At 34.7% G+C, this 16,204-nt stretch overlaps 1 protein-coding gene across 1 annotated transcript in view; it reads left to right on the top strand.

Annotated features, from left to right (window-relative positions):
* LOC26528776 (serine-rich adhesin for platelets) overlaps positions 1-16,204 on the top strand; it is a 113,080-nt gene that overhangs the window by 52,698 nt on the left and 44,178 nt on the right. Inside the window, exon 3 of the mRNA XM_015178405.3 lies at positions 2,598-2,755. Coding sequence (XP_015033891.2) covers positions 2,598-2,755 — 158 coding nt within the window. The remainder of the gene's footprint in view (positions 1-2,597; positions 2,756-16,204) is intronic.

Raw genomic sequence — 16,204 nt, 5'->3', positions numbered from 1 at the left:
TATTTTAATATGTTGCCACGCCTACTTCCGCCTCCATAATTTAGAAAAAACCGATTGGCTCTTGCAATTTTTTGACCATCGCGATCAAATTTGGCAGACTAATAAATCTTATCTATTTCTATCAAACTACCAAATTTGATTAAAATCGGACTAGAAACATACAAAATATACGTACGATCGTATTTTGCTACGCGATCCATAAGGGCAGAATTGGTCGTTGGCTAGTGGCGGCGCTAGAGTGCTCGTGTGTTTGTAGAGTGAGCGAGATAGCATATGGTATGTTAAAACAATTTAATAGACATACAACATTTGGTTTTCGAACTTTTAAATATTTGTTTCACTTGGTGTATGGTATACCCAAGTCGGCGAGACGACTTACTTACTTCATTTGAAATTGCGCTTCAATAAAGCTTAAACTATTTACTTAGTTTTACCTAGTCCAAATTGATGAACTTGTTACAAATATTTATTGCGGAAATTTATTGTAGTCGCTGCTTCTGCTGCTGCGGCGGAAAACTTTTCATTGTAAATTGCATTTATGGCAAGGCTTGGTTCAGTTCCAGGCGGCACCTTAAAAGGTAATTGGGTGACACACACACACAACCACATAAAAGACTCATGAAGAAACCTTGACAGTGAAAATGTCGTGTGAAAGAAAGGCCATAAAGCCAGATGGCTTTTACCGGGGGAAATAAGTTAACATGGTTTTTTTATTGCGAAAAATTAGAGAATAATTTGCCATATTAAGTTTATTATAGGTTGGCAAAACTTGTTATAATAATTTAAAAAAAAAAAGTTTAAAGTGGTTTATTACTTGGGCTAATTTGGCATAGGCTGAAAGTTAATATAAAGTTGATAAGCCTAAATGCATAGAGCATTCTGCCCATGGATTTTTGCTTTGATCTTTGGGTATGTCTTGATCTACATATATCACTTTTAAAGACTAATTCGGAAATATCGTAGAACAGCATTCAACGATAACAATTATAAATAAAATAAATAGACGGATATAGAAGGAAAAAGTCCAATCAGAAAATGAGATTTCCGGTTTAGTAATTTTAGTAATATTAAGTCAGTAATATTAAGTCATTTTGTCAGTATGAAGACTTATCCGAATTGCACGACCGACAAGGGAAATAAGTGAAAACCTTTTTAACTTACTGACAGACCTTCTGGACCTCATCCCTAGATCTGACCAGGCCTAAATTAGTGCTAAAGAAAAATTCGCTATATTGTAATTATATCATTTTTACACATTTCAATTGTGAAATAAATCAGAAGATTGAAATCTAGCCGGCTAACGATTTAATTTAAATCTTAAAGAGGGCGTTTCTAGACTGATAAATTATAATTATAAAATTTATTCAGATCTAAAAGTCATTAGGTATTCAAGACTCAAAAAGAAGGATAAAAGTTAGTGGAAGTTTTAAGACATTCGCTTGGGGAAAAATTCCTTTTTTAATTAAATTCAAAATTTGCCCATATCTTGAAAATTTTATCTAAGGTATCAGTATTAAATATTTAGCCTTGTAAATGTGTCTATGGTATTATTCAAGTAATTGGAATTTTGGGTTAAATTCTATTAATATTTTAAATTGTTATTAACTCGAATTAATAAACTAAAACTAATTACATTTTTGGGAATGATTTCAAACTAAACTTAACTCAAATGCTAATTAATGTTATCTACTTGCAACATGACAACCCAAACCAATTAGCTCGTACTTATGTATAATGGAACCCAATCATTAAAAATCAATTTATAATAATTATGTGTACCTTATTCTAGCCACTCCTGTCCCATAAATTGTAGTGAGTTTTTTGCCCTGCATTTTTGTTTTTTTAGCCATAACTTCATTCTCATTTGTCGGCGCTCGAGGCATTAATAATGCCAATAATTGCATTTAATTATGCTTTAAGAAATTGAATTAAATGTTGAGTTGTCATTTTTCCAACTTGGTTTTCCACTTGTTTTTCTGTTGCCCCTGAAAAAATGAAAAATGTCTTTTGTGCAAATTGTTGACAAGCAACTTTGCAACAAAAATTACAGTTATGTCGCCTTGCTGCCACAACGGAAACGCAACTTGGCAATGCTAATTTGGTCTTTTTTTCTGCATTTTTTGTTTCGTTTCCTGTTGAAAAATTCCTTTTTTTTTGGTGCATTGCATTTGCAATTAGTGAATTGAACGGAAGTCATTCATAAGAAAAGAAATGAAAAGGAAATTTCACCCACTTAACAATCCACAAATAGCCCAGACAGAGCATAAATTTTCGTCATATCGGGATGGGTTGGGGGTTTTCAATTGATTTTTCAATTTTCACCTTTCTTCGTTGTTTTTGTTTATGATTTCCTCACATTTTTTATGATTTGCTAAGCGAGGCTTGAAGTCTGGTTAATGCGCATTTTTAAGTGATGCCTCATAAATAGATTTGAAATTAATTTAAAGTTTTCACATTGCATTGGGAAAGTGGTCGTAAATATAATTAAATGCGAATAACTTTGTATTAATTTTTATGATTTCCTTTCTTTTTTCTGTGCCACCAAAAAGTATGCTATACAATTGCTAAAGATTTATTTATATTTCTATCTTTTACAGTGGTCGTTCGTATAGCAAGGAGAGTCAAAAGAGCTCACAAAGCGAATTGAGTCTACTTTGCAATGTCCCTTCAACGTCACAGACTGCCACAGGAGCAACACAATCTTCATCCGTCTCTGGCAGCGGTTATCCAAAGCAATTGGCTAAGACTCCATTGCGTAAGTTAATTAACCTTTAATGAATATTTATATAAGTGAAGTTTCACTATAAGATAAGATAAACTTATTTGTTATGGGACATTTTTACATCTTATAAAAAAGGCTCTCTGTTAAAAAAGAATGATATGTAAAAGGAAAAGCCAAAAGACGTATACTTAACTTAAACCTTACAAACCTATATCAATATATAGGACTACGAAATGGGGAAACTTTCCTCTTAAGGTATGCTATTGCAGCCTATTGGCTAGACAATAATTCACCAACTCTCCGAATGCCCTATAATATGAAACTTATCTATTAACAATATTACAGTAGTGGCTCCCAAAAAACAAACGAATGTCCTTTTTTGGGCTCCTTTGTTTCCTTTGATTACTTGTATGTCGGTCAGCCTATTAACTCACATATTTAAAACTTGAGTTCTCATAGTTCTCATATAGAACATCCTGATCTTAGCTATTTTAGATCCCTCTTTAGACTCTAGTAAGTCAACCTACTTAGTCACAAAATTTAGACTTTTTTAACTTGTGAATTATTATCAGCCTTCAAACTCAAAATTTTTGTCGATGGAATCTTCTTCTTTTCGAAACTTCTTCTTTGGAATCTTCTTTAAAAAAAGAAGCAGCTAAGGACACAATAAGAAGTTTAGAAATCTTATACATTTGCCTTTTGGGACTACTATAACTGATTTCTGCCAGAAACTTTAACGTTTTAGTACAACAGAAAATTGACTTAAAGTTAACTCAAATGTTTAAGAATAAACATCGGGTTCATCTGAGGCGGCTTCACCAAATCAGATGCACTAAAGAAAATATAATACAACTGTACTTTGTCACAAAACAACTAACCTAGCATATGACTAGAAATACAATCAGCCACACATGTTGTGGGAACAAACACTTGTAATTGTAAACTAACCCAAACGATCACAACGGCAGGATGTCAAGTGGCCGACGCCGTGCCCAAAATAATAATAATTTTTCAACCCCCGAATGCGTGGGGTGAGTCGTACTAGAATAAGATCTACTTAAGAACAATTGTTACCTACTAGAGCCTAAGATTTCCTATATAAACTCCGTACTTTAGTAAATAAAATCAGTTCATATTTTGAATTCAACGAATGAAGATTGGGTTATTTTCCTTCTCCCGGAATCCCTATTCACAAGTCAATTCAAAGACTACTCTAAAAATAATAAAAATCTTTTGACTAAGTTAGCTTTTTCTTTTTTGCATTCTTTAAATATGATTTTGCTTTAGTTCATGCTTCACTTTTTTAAATTAAATTGAATTTTGAATGGGCGCTTGCTAACTTTCAAAAAAACATTTTCAACTCCGCTGCAAAGTATGCAACTCAAAGAGTAAAGCTTTTTTCAAGTTAAATAACTTTTTGTTGCTATCTCTCTGCATTTCAGTCAATGTTGCGGCAACATTTTTGTAAAGAGACAAATGAAACTTGTTTCTCTCAGGAGAGGCTGAAAAAATAAACCAGATATATAAGTATAAAACGTAGATCAAAAATGCAGAACACCAGAAAAGTTAAAGCCGTGAACCGGCTTTTTGTTGTGGCCAGCTGGTGGGCTGACCATTTAAGAGATTTTCTTTTGTATTCAAGAGTATTTTCTCTCACTCTCTATGAGGGCACAAAGATACAAATATATCTGAATCGATAAAACGGCACAACAGCAACACACACACACACACACACACAAATTGAAGTGTTTTTTGGATTCAACTTTGGCTGCTTTTGTTTGTTATGTGTCTCTTTAGTCGGCGTCGAGTTTTCAATGTTGTCGTGCCGTTCCGTTGCGCTGGTTTATCGCAAAGTTCTTCGTGTATTTTATCGTGATCTTGATTAGAAAAAGAAAATACATATAAATTTCCCACCAAAATTGGCCATGAAATTGTACAAAATGCTTTAAGTGTGTGTGCGTGTGTGTGATTTGTGTGTGTGAAAGCTATGAAATGATAATGTGATAAAGAGAAAACGAAAATCAATCAATTGCAGGTTCAAAAGATCAAAATGCATGAATCATGAAGTGAAATTAAAGGGAATTTTACAATTTTGCTTTCTGCCTTTCAGACCACTTTAATTATGCCAACTTGTTAATGTTAATTTCATTTCTCTGTATTTCTTTTTGACATGTACAATTTATCTGAGCGAAACAAACAGGTTTTCATTTCAATAGAATGCCGGCGGTTGCTGCTGCTGTTGTATATATTTTTGTCTAAAATACTTTTTCAACTGAAACAAAAGCATCGTCTGGCATTTCAAGACCACCGACCACGACCAAAACCATTCAGCAACTGTAAAATGAAACCATCATTTAACCACCTTTTGCTGCTTGCATTCACAATTTCTTCCCCCGAGAGACGTCTCTCCACTCTTGTATGCAACTTTAATATTTAGCGAGAAAATTCGCAAATAATTTGCACAAAGGGAAGCCCTTCATTAAAAGCTCCTATGAGTGAAATGTGTTTCCCGAATGTTGGAAAAAGTATCCAACTAGGTCTAGTTAGACTGTGTTGCCATGGTTTCATCGTTTATTTTGGCCAAATTATTTAAAGTTTGAAGAAATATTAATTTCTTACAGTTATATATTATAATCAGAATTATATTATAATCAGAAATGCTAAAACATTATTAAATTGAAATGGAATTTTCAAAAAGGGAAAAGTGAGTTTTTCAAAGTTTCTAAATACTTCTTTCTATTTCTTTATATGATAATAGATACATAGCTAAATAGGTAAAGAGTTATCTTTTGAATGGAAAGCCTTTATCTGATCTGTAAGTAGTATAAGTAGGAGCATTGCAATGACTATAATGCTAAAACTAGTTGAGAATTACAAAATAACAGAAGCGAAAAGAGATGCCCATAGCTTATCATATCGAAACTTCAAATAAATTTGTAAAATTTTAATAAAAAAAAGAATTTCTATATTTCAATAAATTATATTTTTGTTGGAGTATTCACTTTTTGCTTAAGTTTTTTGTGCTGTGAAATTTTTCAAATTCTTTTTAAAGCCTTTTTTGGTGTTGACACAAAATGTGCCTCGAGTTGAAGGTGTTTTTTTCGTCTCTGTTGAGTTTGTGTGATGAATAATAACCAAAAAGCAAAGCAAAGCAAAATGAACAAAAAAAAAATTCAACCTCAAGCTCGAAAATCGCATTAAGGTAAAACGCTCAATCAATCAATCAATGAGAGCTCAGCCAAACCAAACGAAACGAGAAAAAAAACACCAACCAAACAATAAGGGAACCCAGCGAAAAAAAATGTGTTCTTGGGCCATAAATTATGTTGGCGGCCCCCTGAGAGAGCGTAATCATTTTGTTACAGTTTACTCTTTGCCTTTCTCACGAAAGTTTTTGTTTTTTTGCACAAAACTCTAGGCAATACCGTTAGGTTTTGTTAGCCAATGTAAGCAGAAACAAGAGATGCGGGTGGTGGAGTAGCGGAAGAGGGCTAGAAGGGCGCCAAAGTTCATTTACCTATAGTTAGAAACGTGCCTCTTGTTCAAAGTTTGAGATCAAAAATGTAACCCCAACATTCATTATAATGAAGAGGGCTTAGCGAAGCAGGCAAAAAAAAAAAATTAAAAAGAGAGCCATGAAATATTTCCTGCTACCAAAAAAGGCCATATGAACCCTTAATAATTTTCATTTTTATTGATTTTTTTTCATATAGATAATACGGTTAAGCAGAGACGATTCTAATTTGATTACAACTGCAATCGAAAGGGATAAATAAAATTGATTTAATTGGGATGGTTGGGTATTGCCTTGATCCTTAAAAAAAAGGGTTTAAATATTCAGTTTTGAGTTACCCTTGAATTAACCTAATATTAAGCAGCTACTCGTTTAAGGGAGTCAGACGGATATTTTAAAGCTAAAAGTCGTTTTCAATTCGGAATAAATGGTTCAGTTTACTAGGTTTTCCTTTTAAACGTTTACCTTTTATTTACTGTATTATGTCATCAATATTTTAATGACAATTTTTAAATCCAAAACAATTTAAAAAGAAGTTGTGTTACTTTTAGTAACATTTCCTGAACCAGAACAAGACTGTATCAAGACAAATGATATTTCGCATAGTTAAGTAGAACAGACTCCTTTTTATTTATCCAAAACTTCAAAGATCCTTAAATGAAATGTATTAAAACTGTTTTTTCTGGTTATTCTTTAGCAGTTTTACAAAACAGAAAACCCAATAGTACCCCAACACAAAAATAACAAAATACTTTACATATTTGTATTTTGGTTATGTAGTCTTTAACTAAATCAAACTTTGATGTCTTCTTCCATCTACTTGAAAGAGAACAAGTCGTATTCTTGCAAGACAATTTGGATGCATTGCCAGTTGTTTAAAGTAGACAAAATCATTCAATCTTTTACCTTTACCTTTATCTGAAGTAAAACTTGGATAAGGCAAAAACTGATTCTAAAAGGAAACACTTTTTGATTTCTTACACAAAAATTGTCAGTCCAGTAAAGCCAATAACCGTTAACTGTAATAAACTAAATCAAAAAATTCACTGTTAATATCCTGCGGCGATATATATGTATTTTGGTATTTACATTGCCTTGGCTTTCTATAATTCTTCCAATTTTCATTTCAACTTTTTTACAACCAAACCATTTTACCAATGATTATGTAAGAATGTTTTACACGAAATGCCTAGACGACACCTGTTTCCGGTCCAGGTCTTTGATGCTGCTTAGAAGTGCCTCTGGGCTTACGACTGAATCTGAGCTGCTTCTCTATATACAATATCATTATAGCGTCTTGTTCTACGTTTGTTCTCTTTGAGTGACTGACTGACGTTAGAAGAAGAATGACGTTTTCCCCTCTTTTTCTTAATTTTCACTTGACGTGCTTGTTTTTCCAACATTATCATTATCATATTTGCATTTTTTTTTCAACTCTTCTCTCAGCGTTTTGCTGTCTGTCTGACAAGAGTTTTGCGGCTTTTGTTTGCCTTGCAATCTCGGTTTCTCTCTCTCTCTGTCTCTCTTTTAATAATTATGTGAGAAATTGCAAAATAATGCTAGACAGATCTTTTACATTCATTCCATTATTTCTTTTCATTTTCAACTGCTTAACTATGCGAGAAAGTGTTGTGGGCGTTATGTTTTTTCTTCTGATATTAAAAAGAGAAAAAAAAGTAAGAAAATGCATGGAAAACTTTATTGCACAAATACAAAAAGTAAAAAAAAAAACAAAAAAGAAAGGAATTTTTCAACATGAATTGGCAGACAAAGTACGATTATTTGCTGGAAAAGTTAGCTTTGCACCTATTTCATTTCAGTTTGGTTAGAATTCATATCTAGTATGGAGTATATGTAGGTTGGGTAACCGAACCCATAAAGCGTTAACATAAATGTTGCAAATTTCAACATAATCGAAATACCGTAACGATATAACTATGTATATCAATGAGTTTCGTTTCAATTTGGTTGGTAAACAGAAAAGGTAACAAAAGTTTTCTGAAAGAGGCATTTGTCATTTGTATATAAATAGTCTCTTAGAATAAATCTGACATAAAAATGTTGCCGGTTGTAATGCAAAAGGAAAAACATATTTACCTGCATATGGAACAACAACAGGTAAACAAACCGGTAATAAAAACTTTAAACTTATCTCACATCCGTTTACGAGAGGCTTTCCATGCCATTCGGATACATTTCCTTTCGTAATAGTCACATTTTCAGGGAAATTGCAAAAATCGAACTGTTACCCATAATCACAATAATTGACGCCCTTGTACTAAAACTAAACTAGCCCCACTCATTATTGGTAGATACCTCAGGAACTAACAGAAACTCTGTTTAGTTTAAAAGTTCGAAATGAAAGAGGAAAACTAGATGGCTGTCAACTTTCACTTGAAGAAATATCCGCTGAATGCTGCTGCAGTAGGTACCACGGCTATGTAATTGTATTGTCTGAGGCGGCGTTGGGGTCTTTTCTTTTTTTCTTCATACATATTTTGCATAATTTTTTGTCTGAGCTGCTTTCGTTTATTGAAAATGGAAACACTTTTCATTTTTGCCATAATGAAGCGCTTATATACCATGAATATGTTGGCTAACGCCAATCACAACATACAGCAAAACAAAACTAAAAACCAAAACAGGCCACATACAACACAAAATGGGACCACATCAGCTGTTTATTTATATAGCAACAAATTTTCACTGGTCACTGAACCAAAATCCAAATACACGATGACGGCTTTGATTGTTGTCGATAAGTGTGTGTGTCTGTATGTGTGTAAGCCTATATGTGTGTGTGTGTATGTGCTGCGTGTATTTCTATCGCATTTCAATTCTAGCGTGTCCAAAATACTCCACAGACATTTTAACGAGCGGCATTTTGTTTGAGATCCAACTCAATTTCCATACACTCTATTTAACATGATTTTTTAGGGTCTAATCAAATTTATGTAGAACCAAAAATATTAAGTTTTTTTTGTATCTAAAAGCAATCAAATTTTATAATTTTCGTATAATTATAATTATACGGATCTCTAATCTAATACAACATTTTTGAAACGGTATTTAGTTTTAAGGTTCTACAATAGTCTGAATCATATAGGTGTTAGTCGAGGAAAAGTAAGACATTATTTTTCAAAATATTTTGAATAATACAAAATTTAAACACTGCCAAATAAATTTATTGCACCATACCCTTCTTCACTTTGGGGAAAAACAGGCGAAGGTGAATACTTGTGTAACGGCAGAGCAAAAATTGTTGGCCACAGCCCTAATACAAGTTAAAAAAATAAATGGAGAATATGAAACATTAAGAGCCTTGATTGATAATGGATCTCAAAGCACTATTTTATCTGAAGAAGCCGCTCAAATGTTAAAGTTACCCAAGATCAAGAAACAAACGGAAATAAGTGGCGTATCTTCAACAAAACCTAGAACCTCGAAGTATAGGGTAAATATTGAAATGAAGACGCGTGATTCTGAAATAGAACTTATTAAGGTTGAAGCAATTGTATTGCCTCAATTAATGAAAGCTCTTCCGTTAAAAATAGCAAACGTGGATATGTCAAAATGGCAAACTTACGTGCTAGCTGACCCCACCTTTAATAAACCTGGTAGGGTCGATATGATAATAGGGATAGACGTATACACCCACATTTTAAAAAGTGGAGTTGCCAAGATTAGTGGCCTGCTAGGACAAAATACTCAATTTGGCTGGATCGTGTCGGGATGTACGAAGTCAAAAGGAAATGAGTCTATAGTAGCTACAACAATAGATATTACAGATATGGAGCGGTTTTGGGAAATGGAGGCAGATGAAAAAGATGATACAGAAGCTAGCGAATGTGAAGAAAATTTCAACAAGACGACTATGATTGATGCCTCAGGAAGATATGTAGTAACGATTCCGTTTAAGCAAGAAAAGGAATTAGGTGACTCGAAGGCGCAGGCAACTGCGCGATTTCTTAACTTGGAGAAAAAGTTTCAGAAAAATCCAAAACTTAAGGAGGAGTACGAAAAATTCATTAACGAATATTTGGAGTTGGGCCATATGGTCGAAACTAAGGATGAAGGTGCGTATTATCTGCCACATCAAGCAGTAATAAAAGAAGCAAGTCTGACAACTAAATTAAGAGTTGTATTTGACGCTTCCGCGAAAACAACGAATAACAGAAGTCTCAATGATGTTATGTGGATCGGGCCGCGACTTCAAAAAGACATATTCGACATAATAGTAAAGTGGCGAAAATGGCAGTACGTAGTATCTGCAGATATTGAAAAAATGTATCGACAGATAAACATTGATCTAAACGATCAAAAATATTTGCATATTTTGTGGCGAATTTCACCGCAGAAAAAATTAAGAATATATAAATTGACAACAGTAACGTACGGTACGGCATCAGCACCTTATTTAGCCACAAGGGTACTTGCAGAGATAGCAAACAGATGTCAAGATAAAGTAATTAGTGAAATTATCCGATATGAATTCTACATGGATGATTTAATGACTGGAGGTAATACCGTACAAGAATCAAAACGCAAAGTTCAACAGGTTTCCAGAGAGCTGGAAAAAGCAGGAATGAATTTGAGAAAATGGATTTCGAATAAGTCCGAAATTATTGAAGAGGTTATTGATACAGGCGATAATAAAGTATTAAAAATTGATGAGAACGAGGCAATTAAAACCTTGGGGTTGCAGTGGGAACCAATTAAAGACGAATTTAAGTTTAAGGTACACTGTGACGAGAGCAGAAAGGTGAATAAAAGAGGTGTGCTATCCACACTAGCCAAGATTTATGATCCACTAGGTTGGCTAGCACCTGTAACGGTAATAGGCAAATTATTTATGCAGAAGTTGTGGCTAGCAGAGCAAAATTGGGATCAAGAGTTGTCCGATAACGAAACAACAGAATGGAAATCCTTCAGGGATAATTTGGTGTATCTGGAAGAAATCAGACTACCCCGATGGATCAAGACACAGCCTAATATGTTGTTACAGATTCATGGTTTTGCTGACGCTTCAGAAAAGGCATATGCTGCGGTGGTATATGCTAAAGTAGGTGAGGCAGTTACTTTAATAGCCAGCAAGAACAAAGTTAATCCAATCAAAAATAGGAAGACTATTCCTAAATTAGAATTATGTGCAGCACACTTGCTGTCGCAATTGCTACAAAGAGTCCAGCAATCTATTGCTGCTCCTTCTGAAATATACGCTTGGAGTGACTCTACTATTACGCTGTGCTGGATAAAGAACGGTGCTAGTAAGGAAAAATTCGTAAGGCGTCGCATAGAGGATATTCTAAAAATCAGAGAAATAACGTGGAACCATGTAAAATCTGAAGATAACCCTGCAGATGTAGCTTCAAGGGGTATTTGTCCAAATAAGTTAAAAGATTGTGAATTGTGGTGGAATGGGCCAAGGTGGCTCGGTGAGGCAAAAGATAAATGGCCTAAACAAAAAACAGACGATGACAAGATTATGATAAATTCCGTACTATTAAATACGGAGAGTAGTATTATGCAGGAGCTTATTGAAAAGTATTCCTGTATGAATAAGCTGGCCAGAATTACAGCATATGTGTTAAGATTTATTGGCATTAAAAAAAGAGATAAAGTGTACCCATCATACTTAACCGTCAATGAGCTTAAGAATGCTAAAAATTTTATAATTAAACAGCAACAGGCATATCAATTTAGCAGAGAGATATCATGTCTTACGCAAAACAAGCAAATTGACATGAAAAGCAAAATTTTAAGCTTAAATCCATTTTTGGATAACGATGGAATATTACGCGTTGGGGGAAGATTGCAAAATGCCAACATATGTTTTGATACTAAACATCCTGTGATTTTGGATAAATCACATCTTACAATGCTGTTGATTAAAGATGCTCATAAGGAAACCTTACACGGAGGAATTAACCTTATGAGAAGCCAAATTCAAAGGAAATTTTGGATTTTCGGATTGAGAAACGCCCTTAAAAAATACCTAAGGGAATGCGTCACATGTGCCAGATACCGCCAAGTAACTGCGGAGCAAATTATGGGTAACCTGCCCAAAAATAGGGTAACGGTGTCATCCCCATTTCATAACACGGGGATTGATTTTGCCGGTCCATATCATATAAGGTGCTCAAAAAACCGGGGACAAAAAACATTCAAAGGATACATAGCTGTATACGTTTGCTTGTCAACTAAGGCAATGCATTTAGAAGTTGTTAGTGACTTGACAACTGATGCCTTCCTAGCAGCATTTCGAAGATTTGTTGCAAGACGGGGTAAATGCGCTAACATTTATTCTGATAATGGTACAAATTTTGTAGGTGCGGCTAGGAGGCTTGATGAAGAGTTCAAAAAAGCAGTTCAAGACAACGTTCAGGTGGCCCCTGTGCTAGAGCGAGAACAGATTAGCTGGCATTTTAGCCCCCCGGCAGGACCCCACTTCGGAGGTATATGGGAAGCTGGGGTAAAGTCGGTTAAGTATCACCTGAAAAGAGTTATAGGAGACAGTAAATAGAAGCCGTGTTAAACTCACGTCCGTTGTATACGACGGGTGAAGATATGGACAACAACGAGGTGTTAACTCCCGGTCATTTCTTAATTGGAAGACCTACATTAGAAGCAGCCGAGTCCATATCAGAAGAAAAAATTGGAAATTTAGACAGATGGAAATTAATTCAGAAAATGAAAAAAGATTTCTGGTTAAAATGGAAAGACGAATATCTATATACTCTCCAGCAAAGGAATAAGTGGCGACGAACCACAGAAAACTTAGAGAATGGACAGGTCGTCCTGATCAAAGATGAGAATTGTCACCCAGCCAGGTGGCCTCTGGGCAAGATTGAGGAAATTCACAAAGGCAGGGATGATAAAGTAAGAGTGGTAAAAGTCAAATTGCAGGAAGGGTCAATTACAAGGCCTATTAGTAAAATCTGTCCACTTGTTGGGGTAAAATCATCCGAAGACGTTGAGGAGAAGCCATATCGGAAAAGTACCAGATTCTGTAATCTGTCCAAAGTAGGAAACGTAATGATGTTAGCAATGTTGGTGCTGCTTTGTCAACTTTCGAATGCAGCAAGCATTAAAGATAATCGACCAAAAATTACGGTAAAAGAACTAAACGCAACAGCCGCATTATACTTAGATCCAATGGGTGAAGTGGAAGTAGTAGCGTCCTCATGGGATCTGGTTATATACTATGACATGTCGGCCTACTTTGAAATGCTCAGTCAAGGTGACAGAATGATTCCCAAATTGAGGGATTTATGTCAAAAATTGTATAATTTCGAAGACCAGTGCCATTTTGTATTAAACAGCACGGTAAAACGAATTACGGAAATCGAAGCAAATAATAGATTGTTCATGAGTCAAAATAAGCCAAGAAGCAAACGAGCACCGTTTGAATTCATGGGTTCACTGTACCATATATTATTTGGCATCATGGATGCGGATGACAGGGTGCAGATGGAAGAAAACATGAGAAGTTTACTGACAAATCAGCAAAACTTGAAACATCTAGAAGAAAAGCAGACATCGATAGTAGACTCTACGGCAAACATTCTTAAGACAACTATAGATGAAATAAATGATAATTTTCATAACATGAACAACCGAATCGAAAATATGACAGAATTACTGAAAGAAAGCTATTACGTATATAGAGAATCCATCCAGTTCTTCATGATTGTAAGGCAATTAAGTTCCGTGGTTGATGAATGTGAAAAAATTCAGACAGGAATTATAAATCTTTTAATAGACATCAACCATGGTAGGTTGAACCCTAATATTTTAAAACCAAGCCAAATGAAATTGGAAATAACAAAAATAAAGGACAAGTTGTCCGAAGCATTAGTGCTACCAGGTAAAAGGACAGGTACTGAGTTAAGAGATATATATACGCTGTTGACGGCCAAGGGTATTTTCATAGATAGAAAAATAATTATAAATGCAAAAATACCACTGTTTGGTAGACACCCGTCTTTTCTTTATAAAGTTATTCCAGTGCCTGTACGATTGAATAATAATCAAATGGTAATGGTTCATATAGATAGTCAGTATTTAATATATAATTTTGAAATAGACGCGTATCATTTAATGTCTGAATCAGCTATGCAAAAATGTCGGAACTGGCAGTCGAACAGGAGAACATGTGAAGGAAGTTGGCCATGGAGTGGTGCCAATGATAATGCTTGTGAGCTGACACCTTTTAAACAGAATACAAAATCTAACTGCTTATACACAACGATTATTGAGACAAGATCTTACTGGGTAGAATTAGATAGCAGCAGTAGTTGGTTATTCAAGGTACCACCTAAAACTAAGGCCAGAGTCCAATGCGGTAACGAACAGCAGGAGGTGCTAGACATACCAGAACAAGGAATTTTGAGTCTCAGATCAGGCTGCACAGCTAGGGCAGAAGATAAAATTCTAGTAGCTCATCATAGCGTTCAGTCAGAGTCGTACATAGCTATTAAAACTTCGCACGTAGGCGATATTAGTAACATAGCAAATATAGCATGGAATCCAGTAGAAGCAAACATAGTAAATCATTCAGCAGAATTAGAAAGAATAGGAAGTCAATTAAAATCGTTAAAGGAACATCATATTGAATTACTAGGCTTAAATTTCCATCATGTAACTGGTCATGCTTCCTTAATGTTAGTCATCTTACTAATTATAATATCAATAATAGTTTGTTTAAGACAACTTAATAAAAATAAACGAATCCCAATCGCCCCATTTGGCGGCCCCTCGCAGAATGTTTAAGAATAAACATCGGGTTCATCTGAGGCGGCTTCACCAAATCAGATGCACTAAAGAAAATATAATACAACTGTACTTTGTCACAAAACAACTAACCTAGCATATGACTAGAAATACAATCAGCCACACATGTTGTGGGAACAAACACTTGTAATTGTAAACTAACCCAAACGATCACAACGGCAGGATGTCAAGTGGCCGACGCCGTGCCCAAAATAATAATAATTTTTCAACCCCCGAATGCGTGGGGTGAGTCGTACTAGAATAAGATCTACTTAAGAACAATTGTTACCTACTAGAGCCTAAGATTTCCTATATAAACTCCGTACTTTAGTAAATAAAATCAGTTCATATTTTGAATTCAACGAATGAAGATTGGGTTATTTTCCTTCTCCCGGAATCCCTATTCACAAGTCAATTCAAAGACTACTCTAAAAATAATAAAAATCTTTTGACTAAGTTAGCTTTTTCTTTTTTGCATTCTTTAAATATGATTTTGCTTTAGTTCATGCTTCACTTTTTTAAATTAAATTGAATTTTGAATGGGCGCTTGCTAACTTTCAAAAAAACATTTTCAACTCCGCTGCAAAGTATGCAACTCAAAGAGTAAAGCTTTTTTCAAGTTAAATAACTTTTGTTGCTATCTCTCTGCATTTCAGTCAATGTTGCGGCAACATTTTTGTAAAGAGACAAATGAAACTTGTTTCTCTCAGGAGAGGCTGAAAAAATAAACCAGATATATAAGTATAAAACGTAGATCAAAAATGCAGAACACCAGAAAAGTTAAAGCCGTGAACCGGCTTTTTGTTGTGGCCAGCTGGTGGGCTGACCATTTAAGAGATTTTCTTTTGTATTCAAGAGTATTTTCTCTCACTCTCTATGAGGGCACAAAGATACAAATATATCTGAATCGATAAAACGGCACAACAGCAACACACACACACACACACACACAAATTGAAGTGTTTTTTGGATTCAACTTTGGCTGCTTTTGTTTGTTATGTGTCTCTTTAGTCGGCGTCGAGTTTTCAATGTTGTCGTGCCGTTCCGTTGCGCTGGTTTATCGCAAAGTTCTTCGTGTATTTTATCGTGATCTTGATTAGAAAAAGAAAATACATATAAATTTCCCACCAAAATTGGCCATGAAATTGTACAAAATGCTTTAAGTGTGTGTGCGTGTGTGTGATTTGTGTGTGTGA

Source organism: Drosophila willistoni (genome assembly GCF_018902025.1).
Source record: "Drosophila willistoni isolate 14030-0811.24 chromosome 2R unlocalized genomic scaffold, UCI_dwil_1.1 Seg167, whole genome shotgun sequence".
Lineage (NCBI taxonomy): Eukaryota > Metazoa > Arthropoda > Insecta > Diptera > Drosophilidae > Drosophila > Drosophila willistoni.
The sequence above is the reverse complement of the archived record's forward strand: the minus strand, read 5'-3'. Positions and strand labels throughout refer to the sequence as shown.